The following is a 21,116-nucleotide window of genomic DNA, read 5'->3' on the forward strand; positions in this document are numbered from 1 at the left end:
CATGCACTGGTGTCTAGGAAGCTATCCATTCAGTGAGACTACAGCAGTGGTTATCTAGTGCCAGCTCCAGACCAAGTTTCTAGGTAGGGTTGCTGGAGGATAATACTGACAGGCACCTGTCTCAAGAAATGCTTTGATCTCTAAGTAACCTTCAATGCAGTTGCAGAGAAACTTGGGGCCAGTTTTACGTTGAAGGCTTCTTGGCTTGTTTAGCAACATATACTATCTGCTTGTGCATGGAAGCTCAGGGTGAGAAGACTCCAAATAAAGTCTCTCAGTACACTCAAGAATAGAGGGAGAATGTAAACGGTCACATTGAATTTTAATCTTTCTGATTTTTTTCTGGACCTTTTAGGAATTCAACTCATGGGTCTGTGCAATAGTTTAATTGTATAAAACTCGCTTTTTAAAAGATTTGTTTATTTATTTATTATATGTAAGTACACTGTTGCTGTCTTCAGACACTCCAGAAGAGGGCGTAAGATCTCCTTACGGATGGTTGTGAGCCACTGAGTGATTGTTGGGATTTGAACTCAGGACCTCTGGAAGAGCAGCCGGTGCTCTTAACTGCTGAGCCATCCCTCCAGCCCTAAAACTCATTTCTTTTTTGTTTTGTTTTGTTGTTTTTTTGAGACAGGGTTTCTCTGTATAGCCCTGGCTGTCCTGAAACTCACTTTGTAGACCAGGCTGTCCTCGAACTCAGAAATCCACCTGCCTCTGCCTCCCGAGTGCTGGAATTAAAGGCGAGTGCCACCACGCCCGGCCCTAAAACTCATTTCTTACTCTATAGCCTATAAACATATCTTTCTGACTTTCAAGCCCCTTCCAGAAGTTTGGCTTTCTGAAATTGTAACACATTAGTGAAACTTTTCCTGTTTTTAATTGAAAAGAAATATTTTTATACAGCATATTTCCCCTCCCTCATCTCCTCCAAGATCTTCCCACTTCCCTTCCTATCTAACTCCCGATGAAAACAAACAGGCATCTTAAAACAACAGAAACATAATAAAAGAGTTTGCCGTGTACCCATATCTTGAGATGACTGTAGATGATGCCCAATTATGTTGTGTGTGGCGTGGGGGTGAGTGGGAATGAGTTTTAACCAGGGTTTGATGCTGCTTGCTGGTCTAGGACTTTTTAGATCTTAGTATGATGGCAGGGACTCCTGGTTGTCTTATCCTGCCAAATGGTTTCAGTCAGAGTTTCCCTAGCCCATTAGAAATGTTCACTAACTTGTAACGCTTAAAGAAAAAAACTCTCCTTCTTCCTGGGAGCTTCCTGTGTAAAGAGCCCAATGGGCTGTTCCTCACTGCACCCATCAACACATCTAGGAGACAGGCTAGGAAGATGGCAGGAAAGTGCCCTGTACTAAAGGGAAAACAGCAGGCACATGCACACACACCACTACCGCCGTCCAACCCACAGAGACAAAAACGTAAAACCTATACAACCTTAATACAGATATGATATAATATAATAAAATAAATATAATATATATAATATAATACATATTTAAACCCTTGGCGTGCAAGCAGAAACTCTATCAGGGCCACTACCATCTTCTTTACAGCAGAAATGTGACCAGTGCCAGTTCTGCAGGATGAGTGACAAATGCTGCCAAGCTTCCGCCGGGTGGCGCCAACGCGCAGAACACAGGCGCAGGCTGGGCGGGGCTGGGACAGAGGAACAGCAAGGGCCAGGAGAGATCGCGCAGGCTCACTATTCTCCTACTGCCTAAGTGGGCGGTCCGCATGGATGATTTGCTTATCTATGAAATAACGCGAGAGTTATTTCAAATCCCGCACCTACCCTCTCCCTCTCTATAGGCTAAATCCTGCCCTGGACCCGCCCTTTGGGGCATAAGCCCCGCCTCCACAGAACCTGTTTCCGGTGTTGTACTGCGGCGGTGGTTGGCTGGCTGGGCAGACAACATGGCGGCGTCCGTGCTAGGCTCGCTGCTGCGGACCTTCCGGCAGGTCAGGCCCCTGCCTTTCTCGCCAGCCTACCCCTTCCCTGATTTCCGTGTCCTGTGGGTCCCTCGTAACCCTGTCACCTGTAATGCGCACGGAGGACCGATCCCAAGGCTCCTATCTGCTTTCCCGTCCTGGCTAGGTTAGGAGAGCCCAGAGCAGCAGTCGAGGGCTTGGTATTCAGGTGTGATCCGTCATGTGAAAGCTGCGAGAATGACTCCGGGTTATAAGGAGCCGAGTGTGAGTGGAGAAGAGAGGGGAGAGTCGGATGATTGAGACCTCAGAGGCTCCGATTATGCAAAGAGACTGTAGGGAACTAGCTGTCAGCCAGTGGTGGCTTGGAAGCAGGTGGTGACAATTTCGAATGGGGAGCAGGCCATTCCGCTAAAGCAGAATTAGTTAAAGGAAGGGCCGAGAATTGGCTGTAGAGTTAAGGAGTGGGAGTGTTATGATGCGGATAGAAACTGGAACGAGCAGCAAAGGACGTTGGAGAAGTCTTGGATAGTTTTGTTGGGGAGGGGTGTCAACTAGAGGGAGACCTGGGTGGACCTGGGTTGTTTTTTCTTTACTGTGACATTGCGTCATATCTGTATATTAGAGTGGGGGAACACTGATATAAAGAATAGGGAAGAATCGCTGGAGATCTGCCTTTTTTTTGCAGGCAAGAGGTGATATAGTCTGTGTATGAATTTTGATTTTAGGAATGTGGTTAAGTCATGAATAGCAGTTTCGTCCAGTAGAATTGTAATGCAAACCACAAGGATAATTTAAATATTTTCTAATATTTATATTGAAGTTTAAAAAGGAGGTGCGGTTAATTTTGATAGATATTTTTAGTCAGGTCTATCCTTATCCTAACAAGTCAAAATTAGAATGACTTATGTGACATTTGCATTCTTCTGTTGGAAGCAGGTTTCAAAGTCTGTGTATCTGACACTTAAAATATATATATATCGCAGTTGGGATGCTAACTTTTGCAGTTGGACCAAAACCAAACTTTTAAGCGAGTTAATACCAAGAATTATGTCCCCACTTGTACTGCTTACAGTTCCAGTGCGTATTAGCTGTATCCATGGTTCATGGCCACTGTAATGGACAGAGGTGTCATATAACCAATGAGAGGGGTGTAGAGTGTAGTACAAATACTGCCGAGGGGGCACAGGTATGGTAGTGGGAGTTTGGAAATTCTCTCCAGATTGCTTCTAATTTTATAACTAAGGGTACTGAAGTCATCAGAACCTGAGGGTGTGGGAGAAGGTAACAGTGACTTAAGAAAGAAGAATGAATACACCTGCAAATTGTCCCCAGATTTCCACCTGAGTTGTAGTATGCATGAGGTATGCACATGCACACACAAATAAATGCCATAAGTTACTTCCTAAAACTATTAAGTCTTCCCCCCATGAGATGGCTCAGTGGGTAAAATGCTTGCCACCAAGCCTGTGCAGTTCAATCTAAGGCCCCATGTTGTAGGGGGGTAACTGACTCACAGAAGCGTTGTCCTTGTCCACCCTCCACACATGCCCGTCCATACACAAGCACACATGTGCACTCAGACATGCCAAATAGAATTTAACTGCTCAAAGTCATTTAACGAGTGACTGAAAGTTTGTAGGATAATCCTTGTCTCTCTTTTTTAGGCAGTTCCTCCATCAGCGTCAGGTCAAGTTCGAGGTTACTATGTAGACTGGAGAATGTTGCGTGATTTGAAGAGACGGAAAATGGCTTATGAATATGCAGATGAGAGGCTTCGGATCAATTCGCTCAGAAAGAATACCATTTTGCCAAAGGACCTTCAGGTTAGCCAGTTGAGTCCCTTTCTTGCACAAAAGCATTAACTATCCTCATATTCTGTTTTATGCTGTTTTATTGCAACTTCTTAATGTAATTTCTGGAGAATAAGATCAAATATTCAAGTCTACATATATAGCCTTAAAACTGGCTTTGGTCAGCTTAGGATAAAGGACAACTACTCAGTCTTTCCTGGTTCTTCAGCCTTGTCATTATATAATCCCTAGAAAGTACTAGTACCAAGTACTAGTACCAATCGTGTGCCTGTTTGACCAATTGGGCTTGACCCCTACAGACAGTCCTGGCAGCCACCATTTTACTCTCTGCTTCCATGAACAACATTGTCTTGAGCTGAGTGCCCGAGGCTGTCTTCTCCTATTAAGTAGAAGAAGCGTAATACCACATTGTGGTAAAAGCCACAAGAGAGAGGTCCTGGGAACTCAGTTTTCTGCTCATTTGCTTAAAAACAGGCAAAATTTAAAAGATATAGCAGCCACCAGGACAGCCAGAGCTATACAGAAACCCTGTTGAGTGAGGTAAGCAGGGCTAGAAGGTGAAGAAATACTGTGCTGAAATCTAGAGTAGTCGTCGGTGGTGCAGTCTTCACTTGAAATTTGCTAAGAGTAGAAAGATAATGTACCAGTATTTCATTAAATATATACAAACTTTAGTTGTCAATCAAGCCAGAGGGTAAATGAGTAAATTATTTATGAAGAATATTACCCCACATACACACCAGGAGAAATGCCTCTAGTATTAGTACCAGCAGTAGCCGTGAAGATAACAAGTTATTTAACTATCAGGGCTGTCTGAGGCTTACAAGTTAAGTTTATGTCCAGTTCCAGAAGGCTTTCCCAGAATGCTCTTTTGTGCTTTCTTTTCTGCTGTCATTTTCCTGTTCTAATGTCAGTTTTTGAGGACAAGGAAGGGCATGCATAGCTAAGTCTACATTTCTTCTAGAATACTTATTATTTGTTCATTGACCTCATTGTGTTTTATGCAATTCCCCACATATTTCTAATATCAACAAATGCATAAGCTTTTAGACATCAGTAGATTTGCACATGCAATCATTTATTTAGTGGTTTTTTTAAGTATTGCAATTTTTGTCCTTTTAAATAGTATGTACTTTTCTGTGTGTCTCCCACATTCTATCAAGGATCAGTGGTGTGCTAACACATCTGATAAGTGTTTACTGACAACCTGAGCCTAATCTGCCATACTTTCTCCCCTCAACCACTTCCCAGTTTCATAGCCATTACCTGGACAAGATTCATGGCCCTTGTCTGGCTACCTTCCTTTATTTCTGCAGTAGTCAGAATCTTCATCATAAGGCTTTGAGGATCCTGGTGATGAACTTTTTACTAGTCTCAAGCCATGGTCTTTCCTAAGCATCATCAGCTCAGATGCTTAAAGCTTTTGTCCTTCAAAAATTATGTGTCTCTGCATGGGCCGATAAATGCATCACATATTTTTTCTAAATGACTTAAACATGGATGTATGGAGCAGCACTATTCACAATAACTCAAAAGAGAACCTACTCAGTGATAGGTTATCTCTGCCGGCAAAATGAGCCAAATTCAAGCAATATTAAAGTCTATGACAGAAAGGGGAGGTGGGAGGAGAAAGATAGATAGAAACAAGAGTGAGAGATAACGAGAACTAAAATGTCAGAATTATATAGTGAAGAGCCTCCAGGGAAGAGGGAGTCCAGGCCCTGAGCTGGGACGTTCAGGTGAGGATTGAAGGATGTGGTAGAGCCTGGAGGGTAGATCTGCTTTGGTATGTTAGTCACCTCAGCTGCTGGTCCCAGGTCTGAGCCCAACACTATCTCTACCAGCTACAGAATACATGAAGGAATTCCAACATACGCAGTGAAACTAGCATCAAGGAGACAGAGGATATCAATGACACTTGGAACAGTGTAGGCAAACTAGCATATTGTAGAATAAAGAAACAAAATGAATAAAGACAAAAAATATTATATGGGCATATGGCATACAGTTTGCAACAGGATAAATGTGTACTTAAGGTTTTAGTGAACATATTAGCTGTTAGCCAGTGCCCTTAGAAGGGAGGCATCATCAATCAGCCTTGGGTGCTGATGTTATAAGTCAGTGATGGCTACACAGCATATGCTGTTTATAAAAATAGACTGAGCTTTGTTATTTTGATTTGTGGATTATGGTTATTTTAATGTTTAAAATCACATTGAAAAAACATCAAACATTTCTGTTGTCTCTATCGTATCTGCAGTTGTCTGGCTAAGATTCTAGCCCATTTTTCTTTCCTTTAGGCACTGAGTTATGATCTGTTATAATTTTCCCCTAGGAAATGGCTGGTGATGAAATTGCTGCCCTTCCACGGGATAGCTGTCCTGTTAGAATCAGAAATCGCTGTGTTATGACATCTCGCCCACGTGGTGTTAAGCGTCGCTGGAGACTTAGTCGCATTGTCTTCCGCCACTTAGCTGACCACGGGCTACTTTCTGGAGTCCAGCGAGCGATATGGTAAAACCATTTCAGAACCTGCCCAGCTGGGCAGTCAATCCTGGCAGGAGACTTAAGATCAAACCCTAGGTCTTACAAGGGTCTAGTATGTTTAGTCTACTTAACCCTGAGTTAAATTACTTTTACATTTTAAATAATGTGGCTATTTGTCATTGAATTGTCTTTCAACTTTAAAGCATAGTACAAGAGTGGAATAAACATATTTTCTGTGAAAGTATGGTCTTTCCTTCAAGTTTGATGTTTAGTAGCAAAATAATATATATTTTTGGAGTGATTTCACAAAATATTTCTAGATGTCAGATCTAATTGACAGGTTGCTTTTCTATGTTGTATTCCTGGACTAGTTTCCCTGGTCTGCAGTTACAATCACTTTTTGGATAACAATAGACAGAGTTAAACAGGATATTCTAAATTATATTTAGGGTCAACTTTATGTGACAGTGAATAAAAGAACTGCTAAATAGTTGTTTCATCTTTTAAATTTTTTCATTACTGCGTATGGATGTTTTCATGCATGCAAACCTATGTTCCACGTGGGTGCCTGGTGCTGGAGGCCAGAGGAAGGCCCTGGGTTCCAATTACAAACAGCTGTGAGCTACCACATTTAAACCTTACCTGTTGCCTGGAGACTTCGATATTTCAGTGCTGATGGTTGCACGGGATCTGTTTTCATTAAGGATTGTAGGATTTTCTAATTCTATCTTTGCTGCATCCTTTGGGTGTTTGTTATTATTTTTTTAAAAAACTTTCCATATCAACAATTACTAAAACATGTTTCTTTGACATAAATGTGTAATTAATTTTCAGAGTAAACAAGTTGCTATACTACTAAAAATGGAAACCAATCATTGTTCATCCCTGTGAACTTTGAAATGTTTATATATTTGGTGCATTAGCCCACTCTGCCCATTCTTACCCATGATCATTGTCCTATTACCAGTGGAAGTCCCTTGACATCTCTATCCTGTAAGTAAGGTTATTCACTATGTTCTTGATTGATTACTGTTATAACAGCCAGTATAGTTCCTGATTAAGACACCTGTCTTTAGGGCTCTTTTAGTAGGAAATGTTTAGAGACCACAAGATACACTAAGGTTAACTCATAGCCATTAAGTTGTCATTGCCTTGCTAGGAATTTTCATTTTGTTTCAAGATTTTTAATTATGTGTATATGTATGTGTGGGGCAGGGGGTGAGTGCTTGGGGGGACCAGAGGTGTCAGATACTAGAGCTGGACTTAGTCTTGTGAGCCACATGGGATGGGTGTTGGGAACAGAACTGGGGTTCCCTTTGAGAGTGGTATACATCCCTTCAGCCCTAGAAATGTGTTTTTATTATAAGTAAAACATAGTGGTACCTTTATATTAATTCTATATTTATGTATCTTACATAAAAATTTTAAATCTTGGGGGCTGGAGGGATGGCTCAGCAGAGAGCAAGTACTGTTCTTCCAAAGGATCAGAGTTCAGTTCCTAGCACCCATGAGGGACAGCTCATAACCAACTGTAATTCAACTCCCTGGGAAGTCCAAAAAACCTCTGGCAGCCTCCAGCAACCACAATGGCGATTAACTCAAGATTTAAAAAAAAAACAAAAAACAAAAAAAACAACTTCTAAAAAAGCAATTGAGGGGCTGGTGAGATGGCTCAGTGGGTAAGAGCACCCGACTTGCTCTTCCGAAGGTCCAGAGTTCAAATCCCAGCAACCACATGGTGACTCACAACCATCCGAAACAAGATCTGACTCCCTCTTCTGGAGTGTCTGAAGACAGCTACAGTGTACTTACATATATTAATAAAACAAATCTTAAAAAAAAAGCAATTGAGCCGGGCAGTGGTGGCACACACCTTTAATCCCAGCACTCGGGAGGCAGAGGCAGGTGGATTTCTGAGTTTGAGGCCAGCCTGGTCTACAAAGTGAGTTACAGGACAGCCAGGGCTACACAGAGAAACCCTGTCTCGGAAAACAACAACAAAAACAAACAAAAAAAAGCAATTGAGTGTCAGCAACTTTACTTTTATCACAATATATAAAAATTGCAATATATTCATTAATTGTTGCAAAAAATTAGAATTCATCTAATAGACAAATATTCTAAAGTTCCCTGAAAATAACTTGTACTAAATTCAATATGCAAACAAAGCAACTATTGCTTAGTTGTCTTTGTAAAATGCATATTGAAATTGAATGCCCAGTTAGTTCATGGTATTAAGTGGGGTCATAGCTTCACCTTCATGAATGAGCTTAATACACTGAGAGCTCCTGGAACTTTCATTGCTTGCATCCTCTGCCAAAGCCCTTATTAACCACCAAGTAGGCCCTCCGATCTGGCTTTTCTTTTTTTCAATTTCAGTGCTTTTTCAATTGTTAAAATTCCAGTGGTTCTAAGGTCCTAATTATCTATTTCTGCCATGATGTACCACAGTCTAGTCCTGTTAATGTTTGTTCTTAACTGTGTATGTCATTCCCAGGTTTTTATGTTCTATGCATCTACTTTTCCTAACCTAAGCATGAAAATTTAATAGCTATGTTCTTAAATAAAAACCAGTGGAGTTTTCCCAATGTACAGTAGGGTTGATCTGGCTTCTCAGGACTTGCTAGAAGAGTGAGCATATTTATTTCTTTTGTATTTCCCTCCCTTTAGGTTTCGTGACCCAATGCTTTTATTAGGGTTACTTTGCTGGAATGCTGGGGAAATTACCAGTGGCTACACCATTGAAGAAAATGTCATTGCCCCCAACTCCTTTTTTTTTTTTTAATTCTATGAATGATTTATAGTTACTGGAAACCTTAGTAGGTCATTGGTTTGTGCTTATGTGTATTTTTTTGCCATGTATTTTCCTTTTACTTTTTAAATCAAGACTTCTTCCCCAGTCCTAGGTCATAATGGAATTCCATCTCTTTAAGTACTTGCATAACTTTATTTTTGACAGTGAGATCTTAGATGCTGTAAGTGTGAGCATATGGCTGTCTTATTACACTGCTATCATTAATGCTTCATCTCCCTACAAACGCCAAATCTCCTGCATGCAATAAGTTCATGTGTTTACCAGTCTGCTTACTTCACAGCTCAATACACTTCCAGCTACCCTTTCTATACATTAATTGTAAGTTCTGACTTTTACCTAATCCTTAATGGTAGTTGTTGTGATCGACTGGCTTTTTTTCTAGGCATCTAATTGCTTTCTTTTTGATGGTGAGCCTATCATTTAACAGCTAAGCCATTGCTAAGCCCTTACGGCTTTCTGAAACTTACTCGAGTACAGTGACAAAGCTTAACTTTGAATACACTCAAAACAGATTGCAGAACTCATCTTTTAAGTAAAACTCCAACTTTATTGAACAAAGGAATAAATGGGCGTTTTCAAGTTTTCGCGTCATGGTTATTTTTAAGCCATCTGAACCATGATAGTACTTATCAACACGATGTTTGTCTATTTTTGTCCTTTGTATTTTGTTTAATTTTATATTCATAAGTATACTTAAATCAATTAGCAGTATATGGTAACACATGGTAATAATGGAACAGCTCTGTAGTAACTTTGCACAAATTTGAATTTTATGCAAAAATTTTGCTTTATTGTTTACATTACTGGGATCTAATGTCAACTACAGACAAACACTTCTGTATTCTATCTCCCAGCCAGAACAAAAGTCTGTGACATAACATTTTCATTATGCAAGACTTCCTTTTTACATTTTCAGTAAGAGTGCCATATAGCCTTTTCTGAAACGAAATGTCTGGGGTGCTAATGAAGGAAACAGTTTAATAAGCTTATTTATTTAAATCAAATCCTCCAGTAAGAAATGGAGAATCTGCTATCTTTACTTAAAAGGCGGTGTAAATATTTATCTGTCAAAACTACATACCCACATGAACAAATATGTGCAGTTCAACAACATCCCCTTACTGGAACACGAGCATTCCACATCACAGTTCCCATACGGACTTTTAAAAGCCTCAAAATTCCGTGTCTTCTCTGGCTTGCTTCTCTCTGGATTCCACCCACGCTTTATTAATGGTTCGCTTCATATCATCGTCTCCGTCTTCATAAATTTTCTTTAGAACATTCATTAATCCCTCACTAGGGTCTGCCTCCGTGTCGTAGGAAGGCTTTCTGTGAAAAAGAAAACACGCTACAATGGAAAAACTGAGGCATGGAAAGACATTCTTGGGTTGTAAGTGGTAGGAAGTTGAGCAGAGAGAAGGGATGCTAGAGTATACAACCCAAATAGCATGCCCAGGCACATCCTGATAAAACTACCATGGTACACAAAGGAGGGTCTGCCAAATGGCAAGGACTAACATGGCAGTGAGATTTCCAGAGAAAATGATCAATTTGAGTAGTTAAGTTTTCCAGATTGTTGATTTTTTTTAAAAGTATTTTTCTTCACATTTAAAAATTCTACAAACCCCTGCAAGTTATGGTATGGATACATAATGAAAGGAGAACATTTTAGTTAGAAAAAAATTAAATTAGTAAACTTTAGATTCATGGATCTGGGTCTAGTGCTAAGGTCTTTAATTAATGTGGTAAGCAGATCTAGTCAAGGAATGTCTAAGCAGCCAATCGTCCTTACATTTATTTCTTGAAATAGGTCTTATTATTTAAGCTCAGGCTTAACTCAAGTCCCAAGTCATCAAATGTGCAGAACTCTGGCCTACAAATTGTATGCGGCTACCAAGAGAGGAATGACAAAAATGAGTGACTCACTCAGTGCAGGATACTCCCAACTATAGGAGAAGACTTAACACTGATCCACAATGGAAGTCATCTGGTAAGATTCTTAAAACAGCCATTAAGGATAAGAACAAACCTGGATGTGGTAGTAAATACATGCCTCATTCGTTGGGAGATAAAAAGTTTTGAGGACTTTCAAAAAAAAAAAAGTATATAAAACCAATGAGAGTAAAACGAACTACTTAGGAAACATCTAACAAATCAGTGATTTGGATAGGTGAGATCTTGTAGAAGTCCTAGAGCAGAACTATTTGAGAACAGGCCACAGTATCTACAGACTAGATACTGTGTCTAGAAATAAAAGCAATGCCAAAGAACAAGTGATACTGTCTTAAACTGGCCCCTGCCCTACCCTAACAGGCTCTGACAGGCTGAGCACAGTAGCCAGCCTATAATCCCAGCAGCACTCAAGAGGCAGAGGCGGGTGGATCCTCATGAGTTCAAAGCCACTTTGGCAAGTTCTAGGACAGCCAGAACTACCTAAGAAGGGAGGGCGGAGGGCTGTCTCCAAGAGGTGAGGTTGGCTCAAGATCTCAGAAAATAAACAATTTGCTTGTACAGCTGTTATCCATAAAGTAAAACCATAACTGAAGCTAAAATTAGTAAAACATTAAACTCACTCTTTCTCTTTGCATTCCTTTTCCACCTGTGTTAAGTAGTCCCATCTTGTGTTTTCTGCTTTCTTTCTACATAGAATAATTACTGTATCAGTCTTGACCTGGAAGAAAAGATAGATACAATTTGTAACATAGAAATAAGCACAAATATTTAGAAAATAGTAATTTACCCAAGTGCCTAATATATTAATACTCATTCTTGGTGCTAGAAATCCTTTTATGGATTGGCCAGAATAAACCAAGCAAAACCTGAATGAATACCTTTGATGCTAAAACCACCAAGACCTAAAGATAGTGTTCAGGATAGGGCTCAGTTGATAGAGTGCTCGCTCAGGAGTCATAAAGCCTGGGTTGACTCCTACTATCACATAAGACAGGCACCGTGGCACACACCTGTAATTCCTGCACTTGAGATAAAGGTAGAATTATCAAGAGTTCAAGGTCATCTTTAGCTACTTAGAGTGAGGGAATACTGCCTGGGCTACCTGAGACCCTATTTCAAAAGACCCCTGGGCTGAACCTACCTTAGTTTAGTAGGTAAAGCACACTTGCATGTGTTTTGGTTGGTTTTGTTATTGTCAACCTGGTACAAGCTAGAGTACCTGGGAAGAGAACCTCCACTGAGAAAGTACCTACTCATCAGACTGCCTGTGGGAAGGAAGGTCAGTGAGGCATTTTCTTGATGCATGATTGACAGGGAGGCCCAGCCCACTGGGGGTAGCATAATTCTCTGGCAGTTGGCCTTGGGTTGCATAAGAAAGGAGGCTAAGCAAGCCAAAGAATAAGCCAGTATGGTTCCTCCATGGCCTTTCCTTAATTTTAAAACAACTTTCTTAGAATAACTTTTCCTACAAATGAATTGGCAAACTTTCTTCAAGGGGCCAAACATGAAATTAATTTTACATTTCATGGGCTATATGATCTACTCTGCCACTGCAGTGCAGAAGTAGACACCAAAAGTACTTAAGAACACCTGCTCTAGTAACACAGCACTTACAGATCAGGCAGGGCACTAGACTCTACTGGTACCAGACACAGCAGAGAATTTTTAGTTCATCTCCAGCCTAAATCAGCTAGATTCAATTTAATGAGGCTTTCACAATACTTTGAACAAAGAAATAAACAACTTACTTTTTTTGAACTGCTTTCCACAGAGATAGGTTTCAAAAGATTGTTCACAATCATGGAGTAATTCTTGCCATTGAGGTTTTTTACCAGAAGATCAAATGACCTATAACATAATAGTGAATGCATTATCTTCCTGGCTCCACGATGACAGGCGCTCTGTGCTCCTCAGACAGGTAAGGGGTTTCAGTCTGGCAGTGGCTCTCAACCTTCCTAAAGTGCTTCCACCCTTTAACATGACTCAGCATGCTAGTGACCACCGGACCACAACAGCATGTTGTTGCTACGTCATAAATGTAATTTGCTACTGTTATGAATGATAAGTGACCCCTGTGAAAGAATCACCTGACCACTAGAGCGGTCATGACCCAAAGGTTGAGAACAGCTGGTTTAGTGTGTATATTTGGTTGCCACACTTCTTTAAGGTTAACTGTAAATTTAAACAGAATCTCAGTAGCCATACAGAAGACTCCCATGAATAAGGCACTGATCACTGGACTCTGATCACGTGACCAGAACTCACCTCTCTGTGAAGTGCACCTGCACGTTCTCAGTGGGCACCTGATGGACGCCAGTCAAGGTAATGTAGATTTTCACAAACTTATCTGACTGATCCCATCCTAGCAAAACAAAAAGTGGAACAGGAATGTCTGAAACTGCCTATAGAACAGCAAGAGGACATGGCTTATCATAAAACCTAGTTATAGGAGCTCAAAGTTCAGCAGTGGCTGTTCCCCCAAAGAAAGAGTTCAGGTCCAGCAACATAATAAGCATCTGTAACTCTAGTCCCGGGACAGCAGACATCCTCTTCTGGACTCTGAGGCGTACACGTGGTACTCAAACATACATGCAAACAAAACACCAGCCCATACACATAAAATTTAAAAATAAAATTCCAGAAAATGAAAATCCAGTAACAAGAGACATGGAAAAGAATTAAAGGTTAAAAATTCTTAAGATGGGGAGCTGGAGTGATAGCTCAGAGATTAAGACCATTCGCTGTTCTTCTAGAGGACCCTGGTTCAATGCCTAGCACCTGGCTTTCAACTGTGTGTAACTCCAGTTTCAGGGGATCTGACACCCTCTCTCGTATACACATACATACATGCAAAACACCAATGCACATAAAAAAATAAAAAGGAATCATTAAAAAAAAAATTGTCAAGATGAAGAAGCTATGGCCTCAAAACAGTACTATTGTTGAAGCTAGGCGTCCAGCAAGTGGGAGCATGCAAAGTCAGAATCAGTTCTATGTGCACAGCCCATGATCTTTTTAATCTTTAGAATAAAAACAATTATTAAATGTAACTTTTCTTTCTTCAAAATAATGATCTTCCCTAATAGGGTCTGAACCCTTAGCCTTGTGAATACCAGGCAAGGCCCTGTGCCACGAGTTTCACTCCAGCACTAATCTTCCTCTTCAATTTTGAGAAAGGGCCTAACCTGCCAAAGCTGGCCTCAAACCTGCAACCCTCCTAGCCAGCTAAGATTACAGGTATGTCCCACCATGCCCAGCAAATACATGAAGATTACCTCATTTACCTGTTTTGTTAAGTAGTTTTGTCCTTCATCTAAAACATGACAGACCCTGCTATGGTAGCACACATTCATACACTTGGGACGTGGAAGCAGAAGAACCAGGAGTTCAAAGTCATTATCACAGTGAGCTTAAGGCCAGCCGGGGCTACTTAGTCATACCCTGTCTCTGTGAAAAGCTGAATACAGTAACATTGGAATTCAATAGTCATTTCCATTTCTCTAAGTAGTGCCTCCCCTGCCCGCCAAACAACCTCAGCTCTTACAGGACCAAGTACAATATAAATTTAAGATTCCAATTCCTAAGCACAGCTTGGTGGTACACAACTAGGCTCCCAGCTACTTGGGATCTCTTGAGCCCAAGTTGACTTCTGAAAACAGTCTGGACAATACACGAAGATACCTAGCCTCAAAGTCAAACTGTCTGGAGCACACAAGGCAGGAGCGTCTCAGAGTTGAAGGCCAGAATGGACTACAGGTTAACTGTCTCACACAAAAAAAATCAAAGCCCAAATAGCTAGATAAAAGATCTTAATTCTTCACCAGAGATCTGTTAATTTGGCCTCAATACAGTGAGGCTATTTTGGTATATACTGTTACACTATATAATAGCATCTAACCCACACCAAATGTCAACATTAAAAAAAAAAGAACCCCACAAACTTCACACAAAAAAGTGTATGTAACATGAATATATTATGGAGTAGTCATTTCTGCTTGTCAGAACACTAGATATAATGGAATGGGTCATACCATAATTACTGATTTTCACGGTGTATCCTGTTGTAAGAGGAGCAACCACAGCAGCTGGCTTTTCATTATCAAGTTCTGGTTTCTTCTGCGACTTCTGTTGCATCTTGTTCTTGAGTTCCGTCTCAATCTTGGACTTTTCACTTGTAAGAGTATCACGTAGTCTTTTCCTAGTGGACTTTTCCAGCAATACTTTGACCTCTTCTAGGTCTTTCTGCAACTGTTAAAGTAGAGGTAAATTACTAAAAATCAAGTTCATTTTAAATTTTTAAGAGTTGCAAACTGTTATTCTTTTCACTGAACTGTAAGTAACTCTCGCTTCCTTTTTGTTAAAAGAAAGCAATCTTAATCCATAGTAATTAAGTCTGTATTTTGCCATTTGGTAGGCTGTTACCTGCCTTTGTTTTGGAATATTGAAAAGGAATCTTGGGAGATTTAAAAGTTAACACCAAGTCTACTTCAAATACTAGAAAAATGTAACCATTACAGTAAAAGAGATGAGAATACATCTGACTGGAGGCACTACAGAAACGTTACCGAACGAAGGCTATACTTTCAGTTCTCATCAATTTTCTTAACTCAGAATTTCAATTGTTAGGACAAAAAATAAAAATAAGATAAGATAAAGAGAGCCATCAGGATGGCTCAGTGGGTAAAGCTGCTGCCACCAAGGTTGATGGCCTGAGTTCAATTTCAGGACCCAGGTGAGAGGAGAAGCAAAACTCGCAAGACCACCTCATCTCCACATGTGCCGTGGTAAATAAATGTAAAACATTGTCTGCTTGTAAGCAAAAGTCTTGGTTAGTAGTTGGGTTGATCTTTTGGTAGAATCTGAGACCACAGAAAGGAAAGCTCAATATCCAATCATCTCATATGAACACACTCTTGGAAACTAGTCTTTGCAAATCCAGTTTTCTTGTCATGCCAATATATCAGGTAGTCCTCTGCCTTTTAGAGACAGACATGTAATGTGGAACGGCACTGGAGACAATGCTACAAAGTCAATGGGCTGGCACTGAAGACACTGTTGAATGCTTAAAAGCCCATACCGAAGGACAGCTTAGTTCCCAGCACCCACATCAAGTAGCTCACAAGTCTTTGTAATTCTACCTCCCTTGGATCTGAGGATCTCTTCTGGCCTCCATAGGCACTTATACATGTGGTATGTATAGGCAGACACAAAAATCAATCAGCTTAAATATTTCCTCTGACCTAATGGTGAGTAAATGCTTAAAATTTTCTGCCTTGGTAACCTAACCATAAAAACAACAACCTTACTTTTATACCTTCATACTAAATAAAAGGTTTAATATTAAAAATCCTTAAATGTTCCATTTACAATTGATAGGAGTCCATTACAGAAAACCACAATACAAACGCAGAGGTGTGGAGTCCAGTCGCAGTGTATATAGATCTGCAGTGTAACTCCCTCACCTAAGGCATACAAGGCTCAGATAATTGCAAAAGAAAGTAACAAATGTTAGTATGTGCAATTCTTGTGGAAATGGTAAATTTTAAGAGCTAGAGGATCAAGGAGCTTGTTGTAAGACTTTGACTCCTAGCAAGCAGAGGTTACACCCACCCAAAAACATCTCAGCGAGAAAGCCTAAACTTGAACTGAACAAAGATGACAATAGATATGCTAATGTGGACAAGGAAAGCCTAGGGTGTCACTACTCTACACAAGAACAGGCTCCAAAGAGAGGCTGAGGGCAGGAGAAAGTCTTCCCCAGAAGAGCCCAGTACCAAACGGTCAGCCCTGAGCTTACCTACTAGTAACATCACACAGACTATGTATGCAACAATGAAAAAAAAATGAGACAGAGAAACTATGAAATTGAAAGAGTGCAAATGGCAGGGATTGGAGGGAGGAAGAGGGAAATGATTTATTATATTTATATTTATTATAATTTCAAGAAATAAAAAATAATTTTAAAATATTTTAAATGCTAGATATTAGATAGTAAAAAAAAAAAAATAGCTCAAATAGCTCATTACTCTGTGGCCATTATATTATGATTTCCTAACAGTTTATAAAAAGCACAACAGTGAAACTCCGGTCTACAATCCCAAGGAAACTTGACTCTAAGATCCAAAACTGCAAAACTGTCACTCATCTTTTGAATTTAGAATCAAGATATTTCATTCAAAGTTTTTCAGTGGTTTCAAAATTCATATGGATTATCAAGTACCACTGTTGGTGAAAGTGGGTTGGTGGGACTTTACCACAGATTCTAAATATCAGCATAATAAAAAAAAATATTAAAAGCAAAGCAAGTACTTATTCCTAGGACAGAGCTTTACTTAACAAACGGAGAAAGGAAAAGGTTTTGCTTTAAACTGGAATGGGAATCTTTTTTTTGAGCTGACTCATGGCAGAATTCCCAGGCCCTCCCAGTTTTCGCTCTAATGGACTCTTTAGTAAGATACCAACTGATGCGACCTACAGGAGAACCATTGCTTGATTTTTGTATTCACAGCCCAGAAACCACTGACAGTGTAGGTTCTGACTGGGATTAGATAGAACAGTTTCCTGTCCACTTTTTCTTGCCTTCTTGGCATGCATTTGTTTTCTATACATAAACATTTATCTCCCTTTGAATCTGTTTCCCAGTTGTTAAATAGGGGCTCGGTCTGGCCTGGTGGCACATGCCTTTAGTTCTGCCACTCTGGAGGCAAGTGTATCTCAAAGACCAAGTGAGGGGTACTCAGTGAGACCTACTCCCACCCAACTGCTCAAAATGGAAGAACCCAACTCTCCTCCACAAAGACATGGAATTGGACACCAGGTACACACACAAATAGATGCACACAGCTATGAAGATGCATAGCCAATGCATGAGGTGGTACTACACCCTCATGTGGATGTTAGCATATGAACAAAAACCACCCAATAAAATAACAAATGTTAGTGAATGTGTGGAGAAATGGCACCTTTTGTGCAATTCTTGTGGAAACGGTAGCTTCCTAAGACTTTCCCTATTATTTGGCAATTACACGGACTAAAAACATGCCCACAAAACAAAACTTGTTTACAAGAAATCACAATCGGCAAGATGGAGAAACAGAAGAGTAGGAATTCCATCTGTACAATGGGACAGTATTCAACCACCCAAAGGAATGCCATACTGATACCACGACTGAACTAGAAAATCCTAAGGCTCCAGCCTAAGTAGATGGAGCACCTACAATGGATTTCTATTTAAGGAAACGAAAATAGTCTGCAACTAGGTAACACTGATGGTTGTACGACAGAAAAAGTTGAATTTCACATCTTAATATGATTGAATAAGGTGAATTTTAATCTCAGAAGAAAAACATGCCCCTATATGCATAGCTCCAAGTCTAAAGTCCCTTCTCTTTTGGAGACAATTAATGCTGCACAACTGTTAAGCCACCCTCTCCACTCTCCCAGTGAGCACGTGGTGCCTGCCTATCTTGTCGCAAGATACCCAGATGAATACTTTAACTTCCTAATTTTTATGTGTTTAAAGCCCATGATTTCTAAGTGAGGGAGAAGTTTCCGAAAAGCAAATCTTAACAGCCAATGTTTCTGTGAAAACAATATGTCAATCACATAAAACCTGTATTGGCCAAAACCCGGCAATTCAATTACTCTTGCTATGGAGACCTCGAGGATCCAAAAAGTCAAGTCATTCACATTCATTTTTTACAAATCTAAAAACACACGCCAGGCAATTTCCTAGTCGTACCTACTGCTCAATTCCCAGTAACTTTTTAAAAATTGCTTTTATACATAAAGACTGGGGGTATACCGGAACGGTAGAGAGCTTGCCTAGCGTGTGTAAGGCCTGCAGGTCCGCCACTGGCACTGCTAAATAAAAACTGAAACCATAAGCACTGTCCAGGGCGTTTAGAAATAATACAGAGAATGTATGTATAACCACCTATAAAATGAAAGCGGTGACCATGACTAGTCATGCGGGCATGGGAATTCCTTCCCATGGCCCCCGGCCCGGAGCTCAGAGCTTTGCAGGAAGGTTTCTGATCCCTGGCCAGGAACCGGGAGCCGAGAAGACCTCAGGCAATGGAGAGAGGGGACCGCCACCCGCGAGCCTACCACGAACCGCGCCAAAAATTGGGATCCAGACACACCCCCGACCTTCCAGCCGCGGCCGGGACACTCAGGCCCAGGCAGGCGGCGGCGTAGAGGCCGCGGGCCCGCGACGGGGGCAGAGCCGAGGACATCAGCCCCGGGAAAGCAGCCGCCGCCCGGCGGCGCGAGCCGGTGGGTCCAGGCCGACCCCTACCTCTTCCAAAACGGAAGCCATGCCGTCGCGCGTCAGACCCGAGGCCGGAGCTGCAGCGGTGCACCGAAGCAGACAGGAAAAGCCGAACACGCCACCCACGAGCGTCGCAGCGCCGGCAGCGAGCTCCACAGACCCGGCGCGACACGGCGGCCCGCCCTCCGCACGAGACGGCTCTGGAACCTTCGCAAGGCTCCACCGGAGCCTCCCAAGGCCCCGCCCCTCCGAGTCTAGTCCCGCCCCCAGGCTGGTTGCCTAGCAACGCTCAATTCTCGCGAGCGATCGAATGCTCAGGAGGCGTCCAGCCACTTCCTTCCGCCCCAGCGATTGAGACGTCGTTCCGCGCCGGCAGAACCGGGCTGCGCAGTCGCAGCTCGCAACCGCGGCCAGACCTAGCCCCGGAACTAACCTTCAAAGGTTTGGGGACCCGATAGGAAGTGTCTCGAGAAGGGCTGCTTCCGCTGGTGCGATGCGGAGTTGCCAGGCCGCCATCTTGTCTTCGGCAGCTCTGAGGTATCGGGAAAGAACAAAGGAGCGCCCCCAAAGAAGCACAACTACCATCAAAAAAGGACGGATTTGTTAAGGGAGGAAGGCTCCTAAGTAGAACAATGGCTTTAAGTGGGCCTTGGGTTTCTGGAGGCGTCCTGCGTCTAGCACCGTTGACGTGGCGCCATCTCGTGGGACTGTAGGAAGGTTGCACGGGCTTCCTGACTGGCTCTGGGCGCCGTGGTGGAAAGCGGCACGGTTTCAAGTGGCCGAACGCTCCATTCTCCCTTGCCTATATGAGCTCTTGATACGAAGTTTTCCACTGCCTTCGCTCTTTACTAGCGGTTTATTTTGTATTTTCAGCAGGGTTTGGATTGAGTGAATTTCCACGTAAAATGTGGAGGAATTCTTAGGACTTTGGGTTGCAGCAGCCCGGATTAGTAAACCCCCAGCGTAAAACCGTTTTTCAAATTATCTTAATTATGACAGCATAGAGACGTCCATAACACCCAGTAAACCGAGACAGAAAACAAACAGTACCCATTGGGAGGTAGAGCAATCTGCTGTCAGCTTACAGATGCTTAGGGGAGTTACTAGCATCAGCAAGTCAAGGAAAATGCTGCTACACTACACTTTATATTAATGTAACATTAAGGCATGCAACCTGTACGAACTTCTCACACAAACTTGCACAAAATGACAAGTTAGACAGGGATGTATGTCGTGTATAGTTGCAACTTAAATAAAAGTCTCAAACCACCAGTCCCATGGCCTATAGTGATAAAAATAAAAACAATCCTTTTCTGGAGTGGACAATGACAGAAAGGTGCCACCCTTTGAAGTTTATGAAAAGGTGAAATAAAAAGGAGGAGGACATGGCTACTTCTAAAGTATGGAGAAGATTTTTTTTATTATTTTTAATTTTTTTTTGTAGCTATAAGGAAGACAGGCAGAGGGAAGGGTCCAGGTCGAACATGACTGTTAGACTAAATACAACATAAGAGCAAGAGGGGCCTTGAACCTGTAAGAGTCCATGAATGGTCTAAGAATCATACCCTAGGCTCAAACAGTATGTAAACGCACAGAGTGTTTTATTCTGCAGAAGTCCAGCGGTGCTGGAGTCTCCCATTACCAGAAATAAAGAGTCAACCAAGTGAGCTTGAAGGCCTGATTTAATGCATGTTAGGAGATTCCATTTATTCCCTAGGGGATGACCTCTAACCCCATTTCTATCGACATTCCATTACTCGGGCATGGAGACTAAAAACTGTTGCTGAAGAAGTCTGGAAACTGGTGCCGACCCATTGTCCTTGCCTCAGGCC

General features: G+C 41.5%; 2 protein-coding genes across 3 annotated transcripts; one reads left to right on the forward strand and one right to left on the reverse strand.

Annotated features, from left to right (window-relative positions):
- Positions 1–1,879: 1,879 nt before the first annotated feature.
- Mrps14 (mitochondrial ribosomal protein S14) lies at positions 1,880–7,851 on the forward strand. Of its 2 annotated transcripts, none has more exons than NM_025474.4 (3): positions 1,880–1,976; positions 3,611–3,769; positions 6,093–7,851. In NM_025474.4, exons 1-3 carry the CDS (start codon positions 1,932–1,934, stop codon positions 6,273–6,275), a joined length of 387 nt encoding a protein of 128 aa, NP_079750.1. In that variant the 5' UTR covers positions 1,880–1,931; the 3' UTR covers positions 6,276–7,851. The 2 variants fall into 2 exon arrangements, with proteins under 2 accessions (NP_079750.1, NP_001334050.1); NM_001347121.1 differs by lacking the exon at positions 1,880–1,976 and adding an exon at positions 1,997–2,210.
- A 1,180-nt stretch (positions 7,852–9,031) lies between these two features.
- On the reverse strand, positions 9,032–19,557 carry Cacybp (calcyclin binding protein). Its single transcript, NM_009786.2, has 6 exons — positions 19,312–19,557; positions 15,044–15,260; positions 13,278–13,374; positions 12,761–12,860; positions 11,633–11,730; positions 9,032–10,388 (listed from the first exon to the last, which is right to left on the reverse strand). The coding sequence occupies exons 1-6, from the start codon at positions 19,330–19,332 to the stop codon at positions 10,232–10,234; spliced, it is 690 nt and encodes a 229-aa protein (NP_033916.1). The 5' UTR covers positions 19,333–19,557; the 3' UTR covers positions 9,032–10,231.
- Positions 19,558–21,116: the final 1,559 nt, after the last annotated feature.

This window comes from Mus musculus, chromosome 1 (assembly GCF_000001635.26).
Source record: "Mus musculus strain C57BL/6J chromosome 1, GRCm38.p6 C57BL/6J".
In the NCBI taxonomy this organism is placed as follows: Eukaryota; Metazoa; Chordata; class Mammalia; order Rodentia; family Muridae; genus Mus; species Mus musculus.

Excerpts from the sequence above, each read along its gene's own strand:
- Mrps14 (NM_025474.4), top strand. The coding sequence starts at position 1,932 with ATGGCGGCGTCCGTGCTAGGCTCGCTGCTGCGGACCTTCCGGCAG. Across the intron at positions 1,977-3,610 it reads TGCTGCGGACCTTCCGGCAG|GCAGTTCCTCCATCAGCGTC; the intron begins GTCAGGCCCCTG and ends TCTCTTTTTTAG. Across the intron at positions 3,770-6,092 it reads TTTTGCCAAAGGACCTTCAG|GAAATGGCTGGTGATGAAAT; the intron begins GTTAGCCAGTTG and ends ATTTTCCCCTAG.
- Cacybp (NM_009786.2), bottom strand. The coding sequence starts at position 19,332 with ATGGCTTCCGTTTTGGAAGAG. Across the intron at positions 12,861-13,277 it reads CAGGTGCACTTCACAGAGAG|GTCATTTGATCTTCTGGTAA; the intron begins GTGAGTTCTGGT and ends ATTATGTTATAG. Across the intron at positions 11,731-12,760 it reads TGGAAAGCAGTTCAAAAAAA|GTCAAGACTGATACAGTAAT; the intron begins GTAAGTTGTTTA and ends CTTTTCTTCCAG.